This window comes from Parasteatoda tepidariorum, chromosome 1, assembly GCF_982258835.1.
Source record: "Parasteatoda tepidariorum strain Cologne lab strain chromosome 1, Ptep-v5.0, whole genome shotgun sequence".
Classification (NCBI taxonomy): Eukaryota; Metazoa; Arthropoda; class Arachnida; order Araneae; family Theridiidae; genus Parasteatoda; species Parasteatoda tepidariorum.
In genome coordinates this window covers 127,805,646-127,829,066 of record NC_141755.1, presented here as the reverse complement: position 1 = coordinate 127,829,066, position 23,421 = coordinate 127,805,646, and the positions used below count along the sequence as shown (strand labels likewise).

The following is a 23,421-nucleotide window of genomic DNA, read 5'->3' as shown; positions in this document are numbered from 1 at the left end:
AGATTTGAGAAGTATTTTTTGTTGTTGTCTGCAGTCACACTTAGTCTCTTTACATCAATACACACAGGGCTGGATTACCAATTAGGCCAGACTAGGCCATGGCCCCCAATGATTAGCGGCCCCCTTGAAATGGATTTTTTGAAAATAAATGTAAAAAAATTAAGAAAAACAATGTTTTTTAAAATTTTTTCAAAATGTTATGATTATTTTTTGGTTCTAATGTAACAAAATAAAGCAAAATTTAATTTATTATTTATTTTAAATATGCTTTCTTAAATGAAATGAAATACTTTTATATTTGAATAAATAAAATCTGAGGGCCCCAAAAATTTGAATAGCCCCGCGTACGCTTAATCCGGCCCTGAATACACTTTCAGGAATCGGGATTGGTTTTTCTACCGGACGGAAAGTGTTGTTTCTCGACATTCAATTTACAAACTAGTACATGTATTATCAACTTATGGTGACCTCACGGGATTTCTCTGAACGTCTTGTTAAAATTAACACTATTATAAAATTAAACATACCAACACTTAATATAATACTTATTTCTAAAATAGCCTATCAAATAACTGGACTTTGTTTCTTCATTGAATGTGTGAAATATGGATGTTAGGAAGGAAATAAACTGAAAAAAATACTTTATTATAATTAAACAAAATTGTATATTCACAATTTTTATGTATTACAAACACAAAAAATAAGAATTTTTAATTCACTTCTCAACACATTTTTTACATGTATAGGAGGTTTCCATTGTACATTTTCTGCCAACGCATTTTTTTCTAATTATTATTTCTATAATTCTTGTAATTATAAGAATATATAAAAATTATAATTCTTATAAGAATATATAAGAATTATAATTTTTATAATTATTCTTATCAGGGTTCATTCCAGGCGGGGTTTGGGGGGCGCACCGCCCCGTATGCCCTTTTGATGAGAAATTTCCGCCCTGTTGCCCTTTACTCCTTTTATCCCGCCCTAATATAATAAAATGCGCCTTTGTGTGTCCCCTCCAAAACGATACTACCTTCCTGCAAGAAATAATTATTTTGTTCTGTCCCCCTACTTAGTGATACTTTTCTTGAAATCAACTTGTCTTCCGTCTAGCTCAATAGCTATGGGTAAATGAAAATCCGAAATGCTCTCCCTCCCCCCTCTTTACTATTTCCTTTTGAAGTTAGTAATTTAAATAAGAGATCTTCCAAGAAGTTCCTCCTGTCAGGGAATGCTCCCTGCAGCTGTGTGGGTTCCTATTTTCTCCTTTTAGAAAAATTTATTTTTCGTAGAAATGGACGTACAGTGCCCGCTGGTTATTAAAATCACTTTCGTTTTATGCTCTTTTGATTTTATTAAGCAGCTAATTTTATTAAGAGGCAATTCAACGTTTGAAGAAAAAAAAATCACATTTTTACGATAAATTTTAAATGCACACACTTTAAAAGCTGAAATAATGACAACATTAATGCTTTATTTTAACTAATTTAATTATTTTAATAAAGTAAAACCCTACATAAGATTAAATTTACAAAAGTTATGCAAAAAACTGATCAATGGTTGCTTGAGTTGCAGTATTTAAAATTAACTTTTCAACATCATTTGAGAGTTTATAGCAGTTTTTATAGTTTTCGATATTCCTCCTCTTTGTTCTAAAGCTTGCCGCAATACATTGAGTGCTTTTCTGACTTCCATTGAAGATGGCACTGATGAGTTAATTTCATCTTCTGAGTCTGATTCCTCCATTTCTTGATTGGAAATAACTTTGCAATTTTTGATGTCTGTAGCAATTTCAGAATCAGATTTTTCTCCTGATGTTTGCAGGTTATCGTCAATAGCTACGTAACGTGAAAAATTCTTGTCCATTTAATTTTCTTCATTGCTGAGCATTTCTTCGAAACAGTTATCAGCCCCATCTCCATCTCCATTGAAGCTTCATGTTGACTACGTTTAGGAAGCTTATCATAGTTTTGCAACACTTCGAATTTATCTTTAAGACTCAAATCCTTCCTTTTTGGCATGCTGATAAAATTTAACACCAAACGAACTTAAAATGATATGTGCTCTAACTCTAACTATAATTTACTCAAACATCTTAAATAATATGGAACATGCGCACAGTCAGTTTTTGGAACTCTATTCATGTTCTCTGTTAGGATAGATAACAAAAGAAACTTCTCTCCCTTCTATGGTTCATTCAATAAAAAGTAAGATAAGAATTCGATACCCTGTTGAGTGAGGTAGGTTTCTCCAAACTTCATTCAAGTCAAGGAAGTAACATTGATAAATTGATTTCTATGAACTCGCCGCATACATTTTTCCTTAACTCTTACACTATGTATATCGCAGGAAAGTGGTAACCACACCTGTTTCACAGGTTTGTGAGTAACTGTTGCTTCTTCTAAAAAAATCTTTAAACTTTGAAAAAATAAAAAATTATAAATAAGAACATAAAAAGCTGAAATATTGCACTTTTGATTTATTATGTAGTCAAAATTTTGATTTTAAAAAGCGGCAGCATTCATTTTATTAAAGGATGTTTTTAACATGTATTAATATTGTAATGATTCGGTTCTTGCCGATTTGATTTTATAAAGTGGCTGATTATAAAGTGGCACTGTATTGCTTATTTTAAGAAACCATACTGCAATGGTGACGGTCAGTAGGCCTGCCAAGTGTTTTCTTGGAAAGAATTTTTTAAAGGAAGAAATCTCGTTTACAAAGCCTGAAGACAATTTTAGGGGTCAGACTAGATCATTGAAAAAAGTGATACATTCTCATGTAGTATCTTCTGGAGCCCTCCACCCCCCTTTGCTCAGCTTTATTCTTATGAAGGAAGAAAGAAATTTTTACTTTCCATTTCAAAAGTGGAGGGACTTAGACAATTAATTATGAAATAAAAAAGCTTTTTTATACAAAAAAGAAAAAAAAAATATTAATTTTAAAATAAACTTTTTTTTTTACAATGACACAATTCTTAGGATAATAAATTTCAAGTTATGATTCATTACAAGTTATTTTAAAAATTTATATTGGCAAACCATAATTTATATTTCTTTTTTTAAATTTTTTTTATTTATCTTTGATATTTTTTGGGGAAGATTTTCTCATTCTTTGTTGGCACGCTGCCAGGAGTATCAACAGATCCGTCTTTATTTATTATTATTTTTTTTTTACTCTTTAAAATATCGCTTAGCACTTTCTCGTTTTGATTAAAATTTGTTTCAGCAGGTGATTTTTTTTATTAATTTGTTTATTACACTTATACAAGTGTGAGCAAAGCAGGGGCAGACTAAAGCCTAGGCACGCGCCTAGGGCCCGTAATTTTTCGGGCCCGAAAATTAGATTTTTAAGTTCAGAATTTTTATAATTTTTTTTTATTATTATTTAACAGAAAAACGTGATATTTATAATTATTGCTGAAACTTATCAAAATTATGCCGAACCTTTGATTTATGATGAATGATTTGTGAAGATGAAATAAAAGGAGAAAATATAAATTTAAAATCATCTCAAAGTAATGATGAAATCGATGCAACAAAGGATCAGAACAAATCACCAGAAAATTAACTATTGCCTCCTTCTTCAGAACAATTAATAGCGGGGAAAAAGTTAAAAGAGATTGGTTGACTTATACTGAAACCAACAACTTATTCTACTCTTACGTCTATAATTATTTTTCCAAGGAAACAAATAATAATGGGAATTATATAGATGAAAATGATGGTAATTATATAGTTGCTTCGGAATATTTATCCGAGTTCTATACATTTATGCCGGAACACATGAAAAAATCTGCAAGCTGCGGCACCGGTACTATAAACTATTTGTCGTCTACAATATGTGATGAATTTATTTCAATTATATCGAAAGATTTGCAACTCACAATAGTAAATGAAATATAGGAAGCCAAATTTTACTCCCTAATTATTGATTCAACACCTGATATATCTCACGTAGATCAGTTGACCGTCATTATTTGCTATGTTCTTCCAAGTGGTATAAAAGAAAGATTTTTTTGGGATTTCTACCTATATTTTCTCATACTGGTGAAAACTTTGAGAAAGTTATTTTAGAATTTTTAAATAATATAGATTTTGACATCACTAACTATCGGGGCAGAGTTATGCGTTTAATATGTCAGTTAAATAAAAGGGACTCCTATCCAGAATAAAACAACATATTTTTTCTGCCCATTTTATACCTTGAGCAAATCATTCATTAAATTTAATTGGAAACGTTGCTGCCGAAAGTTGCATGGAAATTACCACTTTTTTCAATATCGTTCAGGAATTGTACGTATTTTTTTCTAGTTCTACACATAAGTGGAATGCATTACAAAAATTTTGTAAGAGTATAAAACCATTTTTGACACCATGTGGTCTGCTCGTTCCAATCTGTGAAATCCTTAAAGGAAAATAATGAAGAAATTAAACATTGTATACGTCCTCAAACAGAGATGGAAAACTATTAACAAGATCCGAAGCTGCCGATTTACATAAAAAAAGTTTGATACATTTGAGTATGTACTGTTACTTACTCTATGGGTAAAGATTTTAGAGATGCTTCAAACAAGACTCTTCAAAAAAAAAATGAATCCTTAAATACAGCAGTTTTAAAATATGATTCATTTATAGATTTCATACAAACTGTTAGAGATGATTTTGACAATTTAGAAAAAGTTAAAGATATTGCATATACTATAATGATATAAAACAGCAGAAAATACGAAAACTATTTCATGATGAAATTCCAGAACATGACGTACGATTCACTCGGCAAGGAACATTGTAAAGTTTATATTGTTGTTGTATGAGATTCTTTAATTAGCAACATTAAAATATCCGAAGAATATAAAACTATTAACAATAAATTCAAAATTTTTTTTTCATGATAGTGATGTTAGTAACTCTTCAATAGGGGAATTAAAATGTTATGAGCAAGATTTAAACCTAGCAGAACTGAAAAATGAAGTATTACAATTTAAGACTTTTGTAAGTATTATTTCGCCTGTATCCATGTGGTCACTTATTCAGGAAAATAATATTATTGCAACATTCCCTAATTTAAATATAATTCTGAGAATTTGTTTAACCCTTCCAATAAGCAATGCAAGCGGTGAAAGATCATTCTCAGTAATGGCCAAAAGAAAAAAAATTTTTAAGATCCACATTAGGCCAACAAAAAATAAATAGTTTATCATTACTTTATGTAGAAAAAGAGCTATTATATAACTCTATTAATTACGACTAACTAATTGACGAGTTTGCAGAATTGAAAGTGAGAAAAAAGACAATATAACTAATCAATCTGGGTATATTTGTTTAAATATTGTTTGTTTTTATAAATTATGTTTATTTAATTTTTGTACATGTATATTATTTTGTTCCTTTTTTATCTTGGAATCCGATAATTAAATAGAATTACTTATTATATGCTTTAAATCCAAACTAGCAAACGCAAAGTATGTGTCATGACTGAAAAATAGGCCCGGAGTTACAATGTTGCTAAGGCACCGCTTTAGCCTTAGTCCTCCACTGGTGCAAAGGTATGACTGCTCCTTATAAAGGTTGAATTAAGCATACAATTTATTTGTAGATGAAGCACACTTAATGCAATTAAACGTTTTTTTTATTTGTTTCTTTCCTTACTTTTTATTTTGTTTGACTGTTCATCCTAATTGATACAAAATAAGCTAATTTGAATAAGAAACTTTTTCATACACTTAGAATTTTTTCTAAATTTTTTACTCATTAACTGAACAATATGAGTTTTTTTTCCGACACTATCACAAGTGCTGCGATAATCGATGACGTCGATTCTGTAACATGTCCAAGCATTACGAATGATGTAATTATATCGGTAAATTTAAATGCGAAACTTTTACTTTATGAATTAGTATTAAATTTATTTATAGCTGTATGCTTGTAGTACCTCAAAAGTATTGAAAAATAAAATTTATTTGAAGATACAACATGTGTTCTTCGCAATATTTTTTCACTTTTTTTCACAATGCAGTTTTAATTTGGCCGCACATTTTAAATAGAACTAAATAAATTGATAGATTAAGAAATGGTTTTCTTTCTTTAATTGTAACTCGTTTATTTGACGATGTTTTTTAAATGAAGTTTTTGATTCGATACTACAGTGAGACGCCTCTTAATGTGATCACGGTTAATGTTATCAAATGTTTAATGTTATCAAAATCGCTTAGTCCCGTCCGCTTATATCAAAATACATTGAAAAATCATCGTTTATTGTAATCAAATGTCCGTTTATTGTAATCAAATGTCCGTTTATTGTTATCAGTTTATAGGTAAATTTATTTTCCTGAAATCAATAAAAACAAGAAGGAAAACTTTTTTTGTGTTTTGTGAAGTGTTTCCTGAAACTTACCAAAAGTCCAAACAGGGCTCGTATATTATCTTTTAAACACGTGTTATTATGAGGGGGGGGGATATTTTGCCATTTTCGATCAAGCATTGTAAAATTCCGTAGCACCGTGCGATTTCAAATTCCCGGAAATCCTAAATAAAGAGAAAAGAAGACCAGCCAGTAACGAGTAAATGTTTGTCACGAGCCCCTTTTTAGAAGAACTAAACAATGTGACAGATGATATGTCCCAGCCACTATGGGAAGGGGGTAAGGGGTGACCTTCAAAAGAGAACATTGTTTCAGGTATGCCACTTGATCTTGGCAGGTCGCTTAGCCAGTCGCTATTGGTCAAACAATAAAATTGGGGGGGGGGGTAGTGGAACTGCCTCATCTAAGTGCTTAAAAGACGCATGTAGAAAAAGATCAGCATAAATTTTCACTTTACCATAGTCCATACGGTTTGTAACCTGATTTTTGTTTTATAATGGAAAGGAAACGGAGAGATCTTACTGTGAAAGAAAAGGTTGACATTTTAAATCGTTCCGATAAATTGCCGAAAATGAGCCAAAGGAATGCTGCTGTTCAATTGAAAGTTTCGCAGCCGCTTTTGTGCAAAATTTTAAAAAATCTAAAGGATATCGAAAAAAAAGTGCACTTTGAACGGAAATCTGAATTGTAAAAGAAATCGAGATTGAAAAGACAAAGAGGTTGAATCTACATTAAAACTCTGGTTCACAAACGTTCGTGAGAGGGACGCTCGTGTTAATGGTCCAATTTTGCGCCAAAAAGCTGAAGATTTAGCTGCAAAATTGGGTAAAGGAAACTTCGTAGCCACAGAAGGATGGTTCCACCGCTGGAAAAAGAGGCAGAACATACTTGCTAACGGTGGTTCATCTATAAAATCTGATTGTAGAAATTCCATCAGGAAGTGATCAAAGTAATTCTAAAAATTCGATTAAGAGGAAATCAACGCAATTCTAATTCAACAGTCCAATCTAAGAATATTTTAAGTATTTAATAAGAGAAAAGAAAAGAGATTACATTTTTAAAGCTCAACAGCTACATGAAATTCTAAACATCGAATGAATATTAATATTCAGTTCTTTTTTTGTTTTTGGCAGTGCGCATGCGCGTCGTTACTTCTACGTAAGAAGAAAATTGTTACTTGACGGGAACATCCCGCCCCCGTTGGATGTTAGTCCAACATCATCCGGTAGTGGAAGTATGTTAGAGACGGCTCGGCGAAAAGTTCCTCTAGTTGTTTTGACGTCAACCACTCTGACAAGATTGTCTTCTCCAGGATAAGTTTTCACAATTCTAGCCAGATTCCACTGCATTGCTGTCTTACTAGGATCTTTAAGAAGGACTAGTTGATCAACTTTCAGATTTTCTTGTTGTCAAGTCCATTTCGAACGTGTTTGTAGTTGACTCAGGTATTCATGGCTCCATCTATTCCAAACGCTGTCTTTCAGACGTTGAATCAGGCTCCACCTAGAAGAAAGAGAAAAAGAATCTAGAGCAGTATGATGTTCAGGAAATGACATAATCGGAGCTCCAACTAGAAAGTGTCCTTGTGTCAACGGCTGCAGATCGTTAGGGTCTGATGACATGGGCGAAAGTGGGCGTGAGTTGAGAATACTTTCTATCTGCACAACGAGCGTAGTTAGTTCTTCAAAATTTAGTAAGTTAGATTTTGTGACTTTCAAGAGTATTCTCTTCATGGATTTAATATTAGCTTCCCACAGACGCAGGCGGTTAGGAGACGCAGTCGGTGTGAAATGCCACTGAATTCCCTCTTCAGCACTAAAGTTCTTCACAGAGTTTGACTGGCAAAGTTCAAGCATTGAGTTCAAAACATTTCTTGCACCTTTGAAGTTAGTCTCTCCAAATCACTCCAAAATGAAGTTATCACTCCAAATAATCGACGGTTTTGAACGTCTCGAAATGAATCTTCTCAAACAAGCTAAAAAAACATCTGTTGTCAAGTCTGAGACAACCTCGAAGTGAGTAGCCTTAGTACTGAAGCAAATAAATATAGCGATGTAAGATTTAATTACAACCTTAGATCTCTTCAAATTAGGTTTTGTTAATATGGGACCAGCAAAGTCTAAACCAACTTTATCAAAGGGTCGTGATGGTACAATCCGATCTTTGGGCAAGTTACCCATCTTTTGATTAATAGTTTGTGTCTTAGTCTTGAAACAAGTCAAGCATTTATGTATGAATCTTCGGACTCTATCTTGTCCAGAAGGTATCCAGTAAAATTGTCTAATCAAATAAAGTGTTGTCTGAACTCCCGAGTGTAATGATTTGTTATGAAAGTGTTCGATGATTAATTGTGTAAGATGATGAGATTTCGGTAAAAGCATTTGATATTTTTGTGATTCTGTTAACTCGGAGAATTTCAAGCGACCACCAACTCTCATAAGTCCATTGTCGTCCATAAACACATTCAATGATATGATTTTGCTATTTTGAGGAATTGGCTGTTTGTTTTTTAGGCATTTAATCTCAGAGCTAAACTCTATAGATTGCACACATTTTACTAACACCTGTGTAGCATTTTGTAGCTCGAATGTACTTAAATTATCCCTTTTTCTATTTGTATCTTTACAGTTTTTAAGAAATCTTAAGCAATAAGCTGTAATTCTAACCAACCTAGTGAAAGAGGAGTATCGATTAAGGAAATTGTTGATGTTTTCGTTTCTCTCTGCGACGTTTGTGTTTAAAGTTAAAACTTTCCGAATTTCTAGTGTCTCTGGATTTGCAATAAGTTCTTTGTGTGTTTCTAAAGATTTTGGCCACGACGATTCATCTTCTTTCAGCCACAGTGGACCCTGCCACCAAAAGTCGCTGTTTTCTAATTCTGAAACCGAAAGTCCACGTGATATTAAATCAGCTGGATTATCCGTTCCTGGACAGTGAAACCATTCTGAAGGATTACTGTGTTTGTGAATTTCCTGAATTCTGTTCTTTATGAAAATTTTAAACCTATCTGGTGAACCTCTTATCCAAAAGTACGTAATAGACGAATCAGTCCAAAAAATTTGCTCAACTGGAAATTCCAAACCTTCTATGATTTTTTCACTCAGTCTAGCAGATAAAAGTGCTCCCATAAGTTCTAATCTAGGTAAAGAGAGCATCTTTAACGGCGCAACTCGTCCTTTAGAGGCAACAAAACTAGTAATGATGTTTCCATCGTTTAGCTTTACTCTTAGATAGGCAACCATTCCGTAAGCTTTGATGGAAGCATCTGAAAATAGGTGTAACTGGATATTGTCTATATCTTTAGGTAATGCATGTGAGAAATAGTAACGCGGTAATCGAATGTTACTCAATTTCTTTAAATCATCACACCATTTATTAAATGCCTCAATTGTTTTTATTTGTTACAACCTCATCCCAATCTAAGCCTAAACACCATATTTCTTGTATTAGGCATTTGATACGAATAGTAAATGGCCCAATGTATCCAATAGGATCAAATATACGACCTGCAATTTGTAAAATATATCTTTTAGTCCCCTTATTTTTCTTAAGGAATAATTCAACATTTCGAGTATCAAAGTAAAAATAGTCTTTCTTGGGATTCCATGCAACTCCCAGGACCTTTGAAGGTATTAAAGTTTGATCAAAAGAATCAGTTATGTCATCTACTTCTAATTTATGTTCTTTCAACTTGTGAAACAACACTGGGGAATTTGTTTTCCATTTTCTCAAACGCATGCTAGCATCTTTAAAAATTTTATAACTCTCTAAACAAGTAGTCAGAGCACTTTCTACCTCATCTTCGCCTATGAGGCAATCATCAACATACAACGATTTATTTAACAGTTGAACAGTATGAGGAAATTTCTGTACATACCTCTTCAAGTGATGTTTTATGGTGGCATTAAGTAGAAAAGGAGAAGATGTCACACCAAACAGAACTCTTGTCATCCGGTAGGTCTCATCAGGACTGAAATCGTCTGGGCTTTTGTTCCAAAGAAATCTGGTGTAGTCTCGGTCTTCTTCATCAATTTCAATCTGCAGGAAAGCTTGCTTGATGTCAGCAGTCACAGCTACAGGATGAAGTCTAAATCTAATCAAAAGAAGAAAAAGATCAGGTAATAAATTAAGTCCAGTATACAAGCATTGGTTTAGTGAAATCTGTCCAGCAGAATGCGATGATGCATCAAAGACGACTCGTAATCTACTTGTACTCTTGTCATTTCTGACCACAGCTCTGTGAGGCAAGTAGAAGCAATTCTCTTCATTCAAAGTTTCGTTTTCCTTTGTAACAGGCTCTATAATGTGCTCTTTTTGATAATCTTCTAAAACTTTGTTGTATTCAAAAAAATAGACTGGATCGTTGATGAAAGATTTTTTCAAAGACTGAAATCTTCTACTGGCGACTACCTTATTATTATGTAACATACTCTTTAGTTCAGGTTTCCAGGGCAACTTCACTTTGTAGCGATTATTTGCATATGAAATTCCTTCTTCAAAATTCTTCATTAGCTCTTTTTCGACATTATCTTTAGTTTCTGTGTCCACATTAATCCCTAAGTTTTCCAGCTCCCAAAATTCTCTTAGTTGATCGGAGATGGATTTTTCTTCGATAATTTTGAAGCTACATAGATCTTTATGAATGCTTCCTTGTCCCTGAAGACACCAGCCAAAAATGGTTTCTGAAGCTACCAGTTTATCGTTCAATCTTCTAATTCTACCACTGACAATGTCAAAATAAAAATCAGCTTCAACTAAAATTTCTATCTTATTTTCTTTAGAGTCATAGGAATCAGCTAACTGTAAACCTCTCAACTGCTTATATGCTTTAGAAATGTTGGTATCAGGTGCAGGTAAATTAGTAGCAGATATTTGATCGGTGACTAGAGCTTCAAGTTCAATATTTAACGAAGGTTGATCCCTATTAGCTAATCTTATTTTAACAACATCATAAATTTTCTCTTGAGCTCCATCAGCTCCGAAGGCATAAATAGATAAAGTTTCCGATCTTACAATGGGAAGTTTTAATCTTTTTGAAACTTCTTCTAAAGCGAATGTTCGCATGGATCCATTATCTAATAATATTCTAACAGGTGAAGTTTCTTCATTTAATGATGACTTAATCATAGCGGTACATGTTTGCAAATAAATTCCAATAGTGGATTTAATCAACGAATCAGTTTTATAAACTTCATGGCATTGCGAAATAGCAGTAACAATTTTAGTTTCGTTTTTATCCTCAGCTTTACCAAATTGATAGCAAATTGTTCTGTTGTGTTTATGATTACATATATCGCAAAATGTCCTTTTCTTACAGTCTCTAATTCTATGATTCTTTTGAAGGCACAAAAAGCAACGAGCTTGTTTTCTTAACAAATCCTTTTTTTCATCAATATTTACATTGTTGCAGTGTTCCGAACTATGAGTTTCTTTACAAAAGATACAATTACTTTCTGTGACAGGAGCTAAATATTCTACTGTTTTGTTTACATTTGAATTGAAAGGGCGATTTTGATTTCGAGGTGACTCACGCGAATTGCCAAATTGTTGTTTTGCGACAGTATTATGATTAATGAAGTTTTTCTTTCTATCTACCCTCGAGTTTTGGAATGAAACAGATTCCCTACATTCTATTTCAATTTTTAGAAAATTTATCAGTTCCATTACATCAAAATCACTTAGATTTGCTTTATCTAATTTTCTACGGTTAAAGCTTAAAGCTAATTCTTCAGGAATTAATTTAATCAAAATGGGGTACAATAAATGTCCATACATTCCGGAAGTTACTTTTAAAGAGTCCAAACTTCGAATTTGTACTTCACAAGTGTCATATAGTTTTCTTAATCCTAAAACATTATTAGCATCTTTAACAGGATAGAGATTTAACAATTTGTTCATATGAGCATTTATAACTAATTCATCTCTACCGAATCTTTCTTTTAATAGTTTAACAGCTTTTCCATAATTTTCCTCAGAAAGCGAAAACCCATTAACAACGTTAGCTGCAGCACCTCCTAAAAGTGATTTTAAATACGAGAATTTGTCTATTACAGACAATGTTTCATTTTTATCAATTGTACTTTGAAATTGATTCCAGAATTCTATCCAAACACACGGATCTCCATAATATTTTTCTATCGATAATTTAGGAAGTTTAACATTATTATTTATTTTCCGATTCAAAACTTCTGTGGCTATAGTATTGTTGGAATGATCTTGTGCCTGAATTAAATTTACCCTATCATAATTATTAGCAGATGCATTACGAAGAAAGGATTTTATCTTAGAAGAAAGTTTCGAATTCCATAAAACAATTTTCTGACCATATTCCATTGCAGATTCAATTTCTGCATCAAAATCATTTTCATCTACAATAAGAGATTGTATAGTATTATCTAATTCATTTATTTGTTTTAATCTACTAGTCAAAAAATCTAAATGTTGTTCTAGTTCAGTATCAGTATTTATTTCATCAAATTCTTGTTCTAATTTGTTAATATATTTTGTTATGCTAGAACGCAAAACGCCTCTAATTTTTCTCTGTTTAGTTCATTCTTCCATATTTTAAAAATTCTTATCAACACTAATAATCAAATTTATAATTTGTATGATGCTTCAATATTTAGTAAATATGTAAACAAATACTGCATCACACAATCAAACAAAGCAACTTTCTACATAACAACTGCTTTAAATTTGAAGCATCAAATTATCTAAATCTTCATATAGATCAAATTATCAAATATTCCTACCTTTCTTTTCTTTACACTTCCTGATCAATCCGAAATCGAAACAATCTATAACAACAAGAATGTTGTTTCTCGGCCGATGCACAAAAATGCTAACGGTGGTTCATCTATAAAATCTGATTGTAGATATTCTATCAGGAAGTGATCAAAGTAATTCTAAAAATTCGATTAAGAGGAAATCAACGCAATTCTAATTCAACAGTCCTATCTAAGAATATTTTAAATATTTAATAAGAGAAAAAAAAAGAGATTACATTTTTAAAGCTCAACAGCTACATGAAATTCTAAACATCGAATGAATATTAATATTCAGTTCTTTTTTTGTTTTTGGCAGTGCGCATGCGCGTCGTTACTTCTACGTAAGAAGAAAATTGTTACTTGACGGGAACAATACTCTTCTGAAGGACACATGGTGAACAAAAGGATACCGATAATGTAGCCGCAGATTAGTGGATTAAAGAAGAATGGCCTAAACTTATTGCCACATATTCACTTGAAGATGTATATAACGCTGATGAAACTGGCCTATATTTTCGTGTGTTGCCTGAACACACCTACATGTTTCAGAAGGAAAGTACGCAAGGGTCTAAAACCTCCAAGGAACGCCTAACTGTGCTATGTTGCGCTAGTACGACTGGCACTAAAGAAAAACTTTTAGTGATTGGAAAAAATAAGAAGCCCCGCTGTTTCAAATGTGTGAAAAATCTGCCCATCGATTATTTTGCCAACAAAACGGCTTGGATGACTACCACCATCTTTAACGAATGACTGTTGAAATGGGACAAGCGACTAAAACGGAACATACTCCTGCTCATAGACAACTGCACCGCGCTTGATGTAACTGTTTCATTAAAGAAGATAAATATTGTGTTCTTACCACCAAACACCACTTCTTTACTTCAACCAAGTGACCAGGGAATTATCCGCACCTTGAAGGCATATTACAAAAAGGAAATGCGTTCAAGGATCTTAGAAAATATGGAAGACCAAGACGCTGAAGATCTTAAAGCAAACGCTCTAGCCAAAAAAACAAATGTTTTGGATGCCATACATTTGTTAACAATGTCATGGAATAATGTCTCGGAAAAAACAATTCGAAATTGTTTTAGTCATAGAGGATTTTGTCAACCAGAGGACAACAATGCTGCTGTGATGAAAGAAATGGAAGACGTTTTCAATCCCCCGCCCGATATGAATGCTGAGGATTTTGAAGCATGAATGGAGATCGACGAGAAAGTTGAGACTTCTACTTCGTTAACTGATTAGGACATTTGCGAAGCCGTATGTGTCAAAGATCCAGCTTCGTCACAAGATACTGATGCCGATGATGAACCCGAAAGTGCTATCGAGGACAAAATTCCGACGCCTGCTCAGATGAGGGAGGCACTTCGAGTCTTACGTCTAGGTGTGCAAAACAAAGCCGACGCGTAACACTTTCATAAACATTATGATTATGAGCGATTTGTAAAGGACTTGCTTAGAAAGAATGCTAAACAATCGACAATTGATGATTTCTTTTTCAGTTAATAATAAACCTTTTGTATTTCGTATTGTTTTCTGCAGTTCATCATTAAATATGTAAGTGTACTAACTTATTCTTTTTCTTTAGTGTACATTAATTTCTATTAAATACTATGGAGTTTTACAGCAACAACTCGTTTATTTTAATATGTATGTAAACAAAAATAAGTTTTTAGCAAAATTTTTTTTTCGTTTACCGTATTGTAATCAATCGGTTATTGTTATCAAATCACGTTCGTCCTGATGTGATCACATTAAGCGGCGTCTACTGTATAAAAATTCCAGTATGTTTTATTTAAAATGATTGAAAGTATAAATTTTATTTTGCAATTTTTTTTTGGTAAATAGTTGTTTTTCTAGTAAATACTTCAGAACTTCGTTTTCAACAGTTAAACTTAAAAACTGGGTTCGTGATTTTTTTAAAGAAAATCCAAAAATCAGATTTTTATTTTATTTAAATCGAATTTTTTAAAATTTAAATCAGATTCTTTTAAATTCAAAAACACTGTAAGAACTTTCATTTATGAATTAAAATTTTTTATAAATGTTCAATCAAAATTAAATGAATATTTAAAACTTTATTATAACAATATTTTAGAAGCTCTAACTTACTAAAATAATTTTTCATTATACATAGCTTTGAATGCATAGCAACCATTTTGATGCATGATTGAAATTTAAAGACTAGATGAAATAGAAAATTTAAAGAATACTTCAGGGGTCTGACTAGCTTTTTCTGAGAGGTACCTATTTTGTGAAAATTTAGACATAATTTGTGAAAAATAAAAATTATATTAAAAAATCAACACAGATGTGGTAAAAATATGGATTTATTGTTTCTTACGAGACACAAAAATATAATTTTAAGAAAAAAGTATTTTGTGAAATTATTCTACCGTTTTCCCTAAAGTTGAATTTGTGAAGGTACGGTAGTAAATTTCGCTTGGACAGACCCCTGTACTTTAACTATTAAAACAAAGTTTCAATTAGCAGACCATAATTTTAATTTGAAATTGTGATTTCTTTTTTTCTCTTGATTTTTAAAATGACAAAATAAAGGTAATAGATTGTTGTTTATAAATGTAGTCATTCATCAAAAAAAAAAAAAAAAAATTAATTTATACATTTTTATATTAAAATATTCATTTTTAATTCTATATCAAAATAGATAAGTTAAGCTTGATTAATTTTTATTCAAATACACTGTAAGAACTTTAATTTATGGATTAAAAAAACTTTATTATAACAATATTTTAGAAGCTCTAACTTACTAAAATAATTTTTCATTATAATACATAGCTTTGAATGCATAGCAACCATTTTGAAACAAATGCATGATTGAAATTTAAAGACTAGATGAAATAGAAAATTTAAAGGAGTCTTCAGGAGTCTGTCTAGCTTTTTCTGAGAGGTACCTATTTTGTGAAAATTTAGACATAATTAAAAATTACATTAAAAAAGCAACACAGATATGGAAAAAATATGGATTTATCGTTTCTTACGAGACACAAAAATAAAATTTTAAGAAAAAAGTATTTTGTGAAATTATTCTACGGTTTTCCCTAAAGTTGAATTTGTGAAGGTACTTTAGTAAATTTGGCTTGGACAGACCCCTGTACTTTAACTATTAAAACAAAGTTTCAATTAGTTTTGAATTTAAAATTTATTATTTATTTTAATTTAATTATTTTAATTTAAAATTTGATTTCTTATAACTTTCTTGATTTTAAAAATGACAAAATAAATGTAACAGATAGTGTTTATAAATGTAGTCATTCATCAAAAGATAAATATATATTTAATCTATATATTTTTATAGTAAAATATTCATTTTTAATTCTATATCAAAATAGATAAGTTTAACTGAAAAAAAAAATTTAAAACTGTATTCATTGGGATTTTTTTCTACAAAATTTCTTTATAGAAAATCAGATAATGTCAATGATACTGTAAACATATTATGAGAAAAAAATACCAGTTAATAACCCTACTGCTTCAAATAGACTTGGAAAGAGTTTGAAAGGGAAGAATGACACTATATCCGGAAAAAAGTATCTAAATTCATCAGCCTATTTTTGTTTCTTCTATTTTTGGCATATCAGGGTAATTTCTTTTTAATATAACCTCAAGCTTCAGAAATATGCATTTCTCCCCAATAAAATATAATGTAGATTTTAATTCCACGCTAAATTCATGTTTATTAATTACTCTCTACAGCTAAGCAAGTCTTTATTAAGACAGCATTAAATATTTACTTTAATCTGTACTTGCAATCTCAAGAATCAAAAGATTTTTAAAAATGTAACTTCAAATGTGTTGGAATTTAACACATACCAAGATAGAAAGTAATTTCGTTAACTAAAATGAATTAATGTGGAAATTTATTCAATATAAATTTTAAAACTAAGAAAAGAAAATAATAAAAGTATCAATAATGTAAAACACGGTTTTTTAACTTTTGAAATCAATATATATATTAAAAAAAATTAGTTGATTTAAATCATGATTTAAATCAAGCTGATTTAAGTCAACAAACTCTGCTTAAAAACTCGGTTTATTTTATTTGTTTATAAGGGAGAGCCAGATACTTAATAAGTTTATTTTCAAGATTAATATTAATTTTTTATCTGAAAATAGTTATTCTAATAATCAACTCGAAAAGACATTTGAAAAATTTCAATTTTTTCCCAAGGTCTTTCAAAGGTATGTGTAAAATTTTAAATATATTTTTACTTAACTAAGAAATATTGAGATTATGGGAAAAAAAGCTTTTTTGAATTTTTTTTTTCTAATTTTTCAATTCAAACTATAGCCTTTTTTCCTCGGAAAATTTTAATTACACATTTAATATATATGATATGTGACCAGACATTTTGGTTAAAAATTTAAAGAAAAGCAGTCAAAGTTTTACTCAATTTTCTGAATCCGGTCAAAAGATTTTATACTGTGCAGCTAACTGAATTGTTATTTGGTTATCTATTAAAAATAATGTGTGTAATGCATTTCCTCCTTCTCGATCAATCCCCACACCTTTATCTCTACTTAATTTCAACTATGACTGGAATTTTTGCATTTTGCCTCAAGCTTTCTTGCTCAAACAGGGCCTTCCTGGAAAGCCTGGAATTATCAGGGAGATTTTTTTTTACTGGAAAAAAAAATAAATAAAAATTATACTTTTAAAAACCACGTTCTTGTAATGGAGAATAGAATTAAAGAACAAAAATTTGAAAAACGAAAAATGTGGGGCGCATGAAATGCGTAACGGTATGTGTGCTCATGAGAATATGTGTATGTATATCTGTAATTGTATGTGGTTGTGCATGTGTAAGAGTAAGAAAATGTGTTTATGTACTGTTATGTATTTCATGCTCCCCGCATTTTTTGTTTTTCAAATTTTTGTTTTTCAATCATTCTCCACTACAAAAACATGGTTTTTTAAAATATTATTTTTTTATGCTCACTTCCAAAATCGCAATTTTTTCACTCACTTTACACGAAACTTTTCAACTGACATGTGACACTAATTTGAAATAATCGAATCGACAACAAGAGACAATCGTGAAAATATTAATTTTTCTTTAATTTTACTTTGTATGTCTTTTTTCTCTTCATTTTCATGCATTGTCATCCAATTCTGAACTATGTGACAAATTTGAAGTCTGTAGCTAGTCGGAAAGTTAGTTTTAAATCGATTACAAAATTCCACCCGAACAGACATACACAAAGGCAAGTTGATATAAACGTGGTAAAAAATCAGGGTGATTTATATAAAATCTGGAAAGAATCAGGGAATTTCAAAGAAAAGCTGGAATTTTTTTAAAATTTAAATTATTTTACCATCTTTTATACTCCCTTTTTTTTAGATGGAAATTTTTCGCCAAACAGTTAAAATATTCTCAACTTAGCAATACTTTGCTTGCATTAAAATTTGCTCCATTAATAATCTTGTAAAACCACAATAAACTTTCCCATGCTTGCTAAATGAATGAAGAAACCTCTTTTGAAAACTTTGGATATCTTTACAGGAAAGACCTTCCTTCCACATTCTGAAAATGTTATAAATTTATTAACTCTAATTTTATTTTTATATCGGGATGAGTTGGACATATTAGGGAAGATTCAACTGTCCAACATTAACTCGTTGTCTCGAGTGCATCTGGAAGGAAAGTTGGATCTTTACCCATACTAGATGAAACAACCACCATGTATACAAGTGACCATTGGCCAAAGTTTGCCTATGCAGATATGCATTTGGTTTGATGGCTTGGTATAAAGATAATTTCATGCCTTTATTTAGAGGTAACTTTTTGAAGGTTGAACTGTTTAATAAGCTTCTTTTTAAGGAAAAGAATATGTTAATGGTTTAAATCAGTACTCCTCAACCTTTATATTTACTTTTAAGTTTGTGCGTACTAAGGGGAACAACCACTATAATAAAATTCCTCATGTACAGAAGTGACCATTGGTTAGAATTTGCTTATTTGCAGTGAACTCCTAAGTAAATATGCATTTTTGATAAATTCATAGCTTGATAACTTGTTATAAAAGTAAATTTGTTATCTTTATTAATAGTTATCTTTATTTAGAAGCTTATAAAAGATTGATGATATTTTTTAAAGAAAAGGAATGTGTGACGTCTCTCCTTTGTGAGATGGTTCACTTCAGTTACTCCCTCTCAAGGATAACAGGAATTTTTCATATATATAATATTTTAATTTAGGATTCTTGTTTATCCTGGGTGTGTAGCGTTTTTAAAAAGTGTTTAAAGGTGCTTATTTTCGATTTTCGTTTTTTAAAAGCCCTTAAAGGTGCTTTTTGCAATTGGTGTTTTTAAAAAGTGCTTAATTTTCCCTTTTTCAAAATAAGATTTTTCCTTTACCATGTTGATTTTCGCTATGAATTATACAAAAAGACACATTTGACATTATTCTATTCAATGTTTTCACAATTAATTCAACCCTAGTCTATTTCGGTGTATTGTCAGTCCGTGGCGTATGAAAACGCCATTCGTTTTACATTATTTAAAATTTCATGATTTTTGACAATTGTCAAAAACAATGCCAAAAGGTTCTTTGACATGACAGTTAAAACAAGATAAAACCATCAATTGTCAAAAACTTTCCAACCCTGCTTAATTATATTTTTTTTTAAAGTGCTTAAAAATATATTTTGAGTGCTTGAAAAGTGCTTATTTTTAGTTGAATAATTTGGCTATGCACCCTGTTATCTATATATTTACAATTAAATATCAACAGGTACATAAACTACAAAAGATAACAACTCCAGAGTTGTATTGCTCCCCACCGTCTCTCTCCGCATTCAAACTATATTAAAAAATACTTTTTCTTACTAAATAACTTCCTTCACTTTTCCTTACTCAACCCCACTCTAGGGGAATGACCCTTCCTGTCTCCCTCTGACCCTCAGGTCAGGGATCGATCAAATGCGTGGAATGTATGTGCTCCTTTTTATCACTGTTAGCATTTGGGATGCTTTAATTGTTTTATTTTGATTTCATTGTACATAAACACACCTTCAAAATAAAATCAATTACATGCACAGTATGGGTGTGACTTTAAGCGGTCTCCGTAGAAAGTTGTACTAACACGAGATTAAATGACATGTTCCTTGGGCATCATTTGATCCAAGGACAGAGTTTAAATTATCATAATTATTATTTATAAAGTCAGATAAACAATTTTAGCAGAAAACAAAAATTATAAAAATTTAAGATATGTGTGTTAGCAGAACAGCACTTCATCAGGGGACACACTGCCTGCCAACACACAGGAGCCTTTCTGTTGTCAGTGGTGAAGCCCAAAACTGACTGTGCCCCGAGGCCCCATATTGAAGCCCGTATAAATAGGCCTATGTTGTGAAATTTAGAATTTTATGTTCCTGAAGCATATGGACGGTAGCACCTTTTTAAAGTTTTTTCAGTTTTATTTTTTCAAAAAAGGGTTCGCTTGATTTATTTCTAAAGTTTTCTTAATGATTTGGCAATTTATATTTTATTTTGATGTATCTATTCCAACTGTAACTTTATCTTTATTTATTTTTCTTATTGGTGGGCGTCAATTTATTATGTCTTAGTTTGTGTACTTTTAGTCATTATTTAGACTTACTTTGTGATTATTTGTCATTTTTTTTTCTTTGCATATACATTAAAATTTTTCTAATTGCTTTTTCTTATTTGATTTTTCATTATGGGGCCCCGGGGCACTGTCTGTTTTTGGCTTCACCACTGACGACAGAAAGGCTCCTGTGTGTTGGCAGGCAGTGTGTGTCCCCTGATGAAGTGCTGTCCCTCTAACACACATATTTTTAAATTTTTTTTATTTTTGTTTTCTGCTAGAATTGTTTTTCTGACTTCATAAATTAAAATAAAACAAATTAGCTGCTTGAAGCGCTTTTCTATTTTGATTAAGTGTTAATTACTTTTTTTTTCTTTTCTGAATTTGTGAATTAGTTTCGTTCTTTGATTCGACATAATTAATTATATTATCATTCTAGGAGATGGATGCCTTTACTCTTATTAAGGATACAATGCGTGAAACCTGTGTAACTAAATTGGTTGATTCGTGGCATCATATATTGGTGAGTTTCATTTATAAACTGTTTTGTACTGTAGTTTGATCTGTTGGTCTAGGTGTGCACCACTCGATGTGTAAAAATCTGAAAATGTTGTTCTGAAATTTTGAAATATAAAAATCTGAATATGAAAATGAAATGTAAAAACCCTGCCCGGGTTTGCAAAAATTGCCTGGTACTTCTTTGGCAAGCCCTGTTAATTAGTACAATTATATGAGTGTTTACATTAAATTAAAATTGTTTTCTATTATTCTTTTTTTATCTATTGTTTAGGAAGGTAGATAATTTACACTGTCACTGGTGGCTTATGTAAATTCGTTGATAAACTATCATACTATTTTAAAAGTCCTTAATTTTCAAAAAAAGTCCTTAATTTTTGCTTTGTTGAAAGAGTGGGAAGTGTTTTTTAAATTTTTACTTTTGTAATATAATTTTTATGTATTTAAAGTTGACTATTAAGAATTTTTAATTTTTATAGATCTTATATTATCTTGCAAAGTTGTTTTCTGCCATTGGTTCTATACTCTGTTGCACATTAAGAAAAGACCATTGTGGTATAGGATTTGAGTGATAATCCACAAATGTATATAGTTTGTTTTATTTTGTTATCAAATGATGCAAATATGCTTTCTAATTAATTTAAAAGCTTTTGAACGTTAAACATGTCGAATAGAATTTGTGCTATCTTCTATGACATATATCACAGAAGAAGGTTTCAGGAATCCTACAACATATTTTGATAAATAAGGTGAACATTCATGCTTAAAAAATAAACAACAATATGACAGTGTAAGAGCATTGGATTTAATAGAACCACTAAAAATAGTGCATCTCATGCTTCCCATAACCAATCAAATGCAAGAATTTTTTTAAATTTTGTTTTGTTCTGCAAGAAAGAATATTTAATATTCTTTCATCAATTTTTTTTTATTGTGGACAGAAAGACATACATTTGTTAAGATTTTTAGACATCATTTTTATTAATTCTTATTCACTGTTAATTGATTATTGTTGCTGATAACTATTATTATTATTAATAAGGAAGAAAGCAAGCAAAAAGAAGGTTGTGCAACGTCGTTTCAAGAGTTGGCGATATTGATATAGGTTCACGCTGGGAGCTTGGCATCCATTTGGCATGCAGTCTCTACAGAAATAAGAGTTTTTTCATAACTTGCAACAGAGTATAATTGTTTCTGAGATTTCTGCATGGGTAGTTTTATATTTATACTTCATATAATGTTTTAATAAACATTCTAAAGTTTGTATGACATGATAATGTTTAAAAAAAGAAATCAAAGTTGTACCTCCCAAATATTGAAATATTTCAGTTTCTGCAATTTTATTTCATTCTTTTTTCAATATTTATTGCTATTCTAGATTAAATGTTGCTTTATTATATGTAATAATGTATATTATTTGTAGATGAAAAACATTCATTTCTTAGGTGACCTACCAAACTCTAAATCCTGATCTGATCTGTTTGTGCTTGGAGGTGATTGGGTCATACATAGCCTGGATAGACATCAATCTCATTGCAAATGAACGCTTTGTTCAGCTTTTCATCACCTTCCTAATTTCTACTTCTCTCAGAGAATCTACATGCAATTGTATTATTCACATCATATCTAAAGGAATGGATCCTGGTGCTAAGGTTAAGCTTGTAGAGTCTTTTGTAACCGTTCTCAAACAAGCTGGAGTATTGGAATTTACTGGGGTAAGATCTCACTTTAATGCTTATAGTTTGCACTTATTTAAATAAATGTTAGTCCGCAATAAGTTCAAAAATGTAAAATTTTAGGCAGGAAGTTGTGTTGTATGTATTACATATATAATATAAATGTTGTGTTGATAAAAAAAACAATGGATACCCAACTAAAGTAATTAAATTCTATATAAAACCCTTGAGTTAATTGTATATTATTGTAAATAAATTTACTAAAAAACTTCTTTGTTAATTTATATAATTTTAACCGTCTGCAAATCCGTGGCTAAAATTATGTGCAAAACCGACAATTCATGTTTCTTTCTCTTTTCTATTTCATTTTTTTTTCTTAAATAAAAGTTAATTTTCTAAAATTATTAAATTTCTAAATTTATTAATTGTCAACTTCTTTAAATTATCCAGTAAAATATTACCTTGCGTGCATCCATTTTCGGGCCTATCCTTGGTAACTAGCTAATCAAATGCACTTTAGTA

The 23,421-nt window shown here is 30.9% G+C and overlaps 2 protein-coding genes across 10 annotated transcripts in view; one reads left to right on the top strand and one right to left on the bottom strand.

The window, feature by feature from the left end:
- LOC107443002 (exportin-T) overlaps positions 1-23,421 on the top strand; it is a 116,636-nt gene that overhangs the window by 31,463 nt on the left and 61,752 nt on the right. For all 9 annotated transcript variants that reach the window (XR_011636312.2, XM_087152600.1, XM_016056725.4 and 6 more), the window contains exons 7-8: positions 21,147-21,230; positions 22,669-22,938. Coding sequence is in view for 8 of the 9 variants with exons in the window: in XM_087152600.1 (XP_087008726.1) it covers positions 21,147-21,230; positions 22,669-22,938 (354 nt within the window). In the remaining variant the exon portion in view is untranslated. The remainder of the gene's footprint in view (positions 1-21,146; positions 21,231-22,668; positions 22,939-23,421) is intronic.
- LOC147816919 (uncharacterized) lies at positions 9,748-12,696 on the bottom strand. Its single transcript, XM_087154620.1, has one exon. It carries the CDS (start codon positions 12,694-12,696, stop codon positions 9,748-9,750), a length of 2,949 nt encoding a protein of 982 aa, XP_087010746.1.

Bases quoted from the DNA above. Each gene is read 5' to 3' on its own strand.
- LOC147816919 (XM_087154620.1), bottom strand. From the start codon at position 12,696: ATGGAATATGGTCAGAAAATTGTTTTATGGAATTCGAAACTTTCTTCT.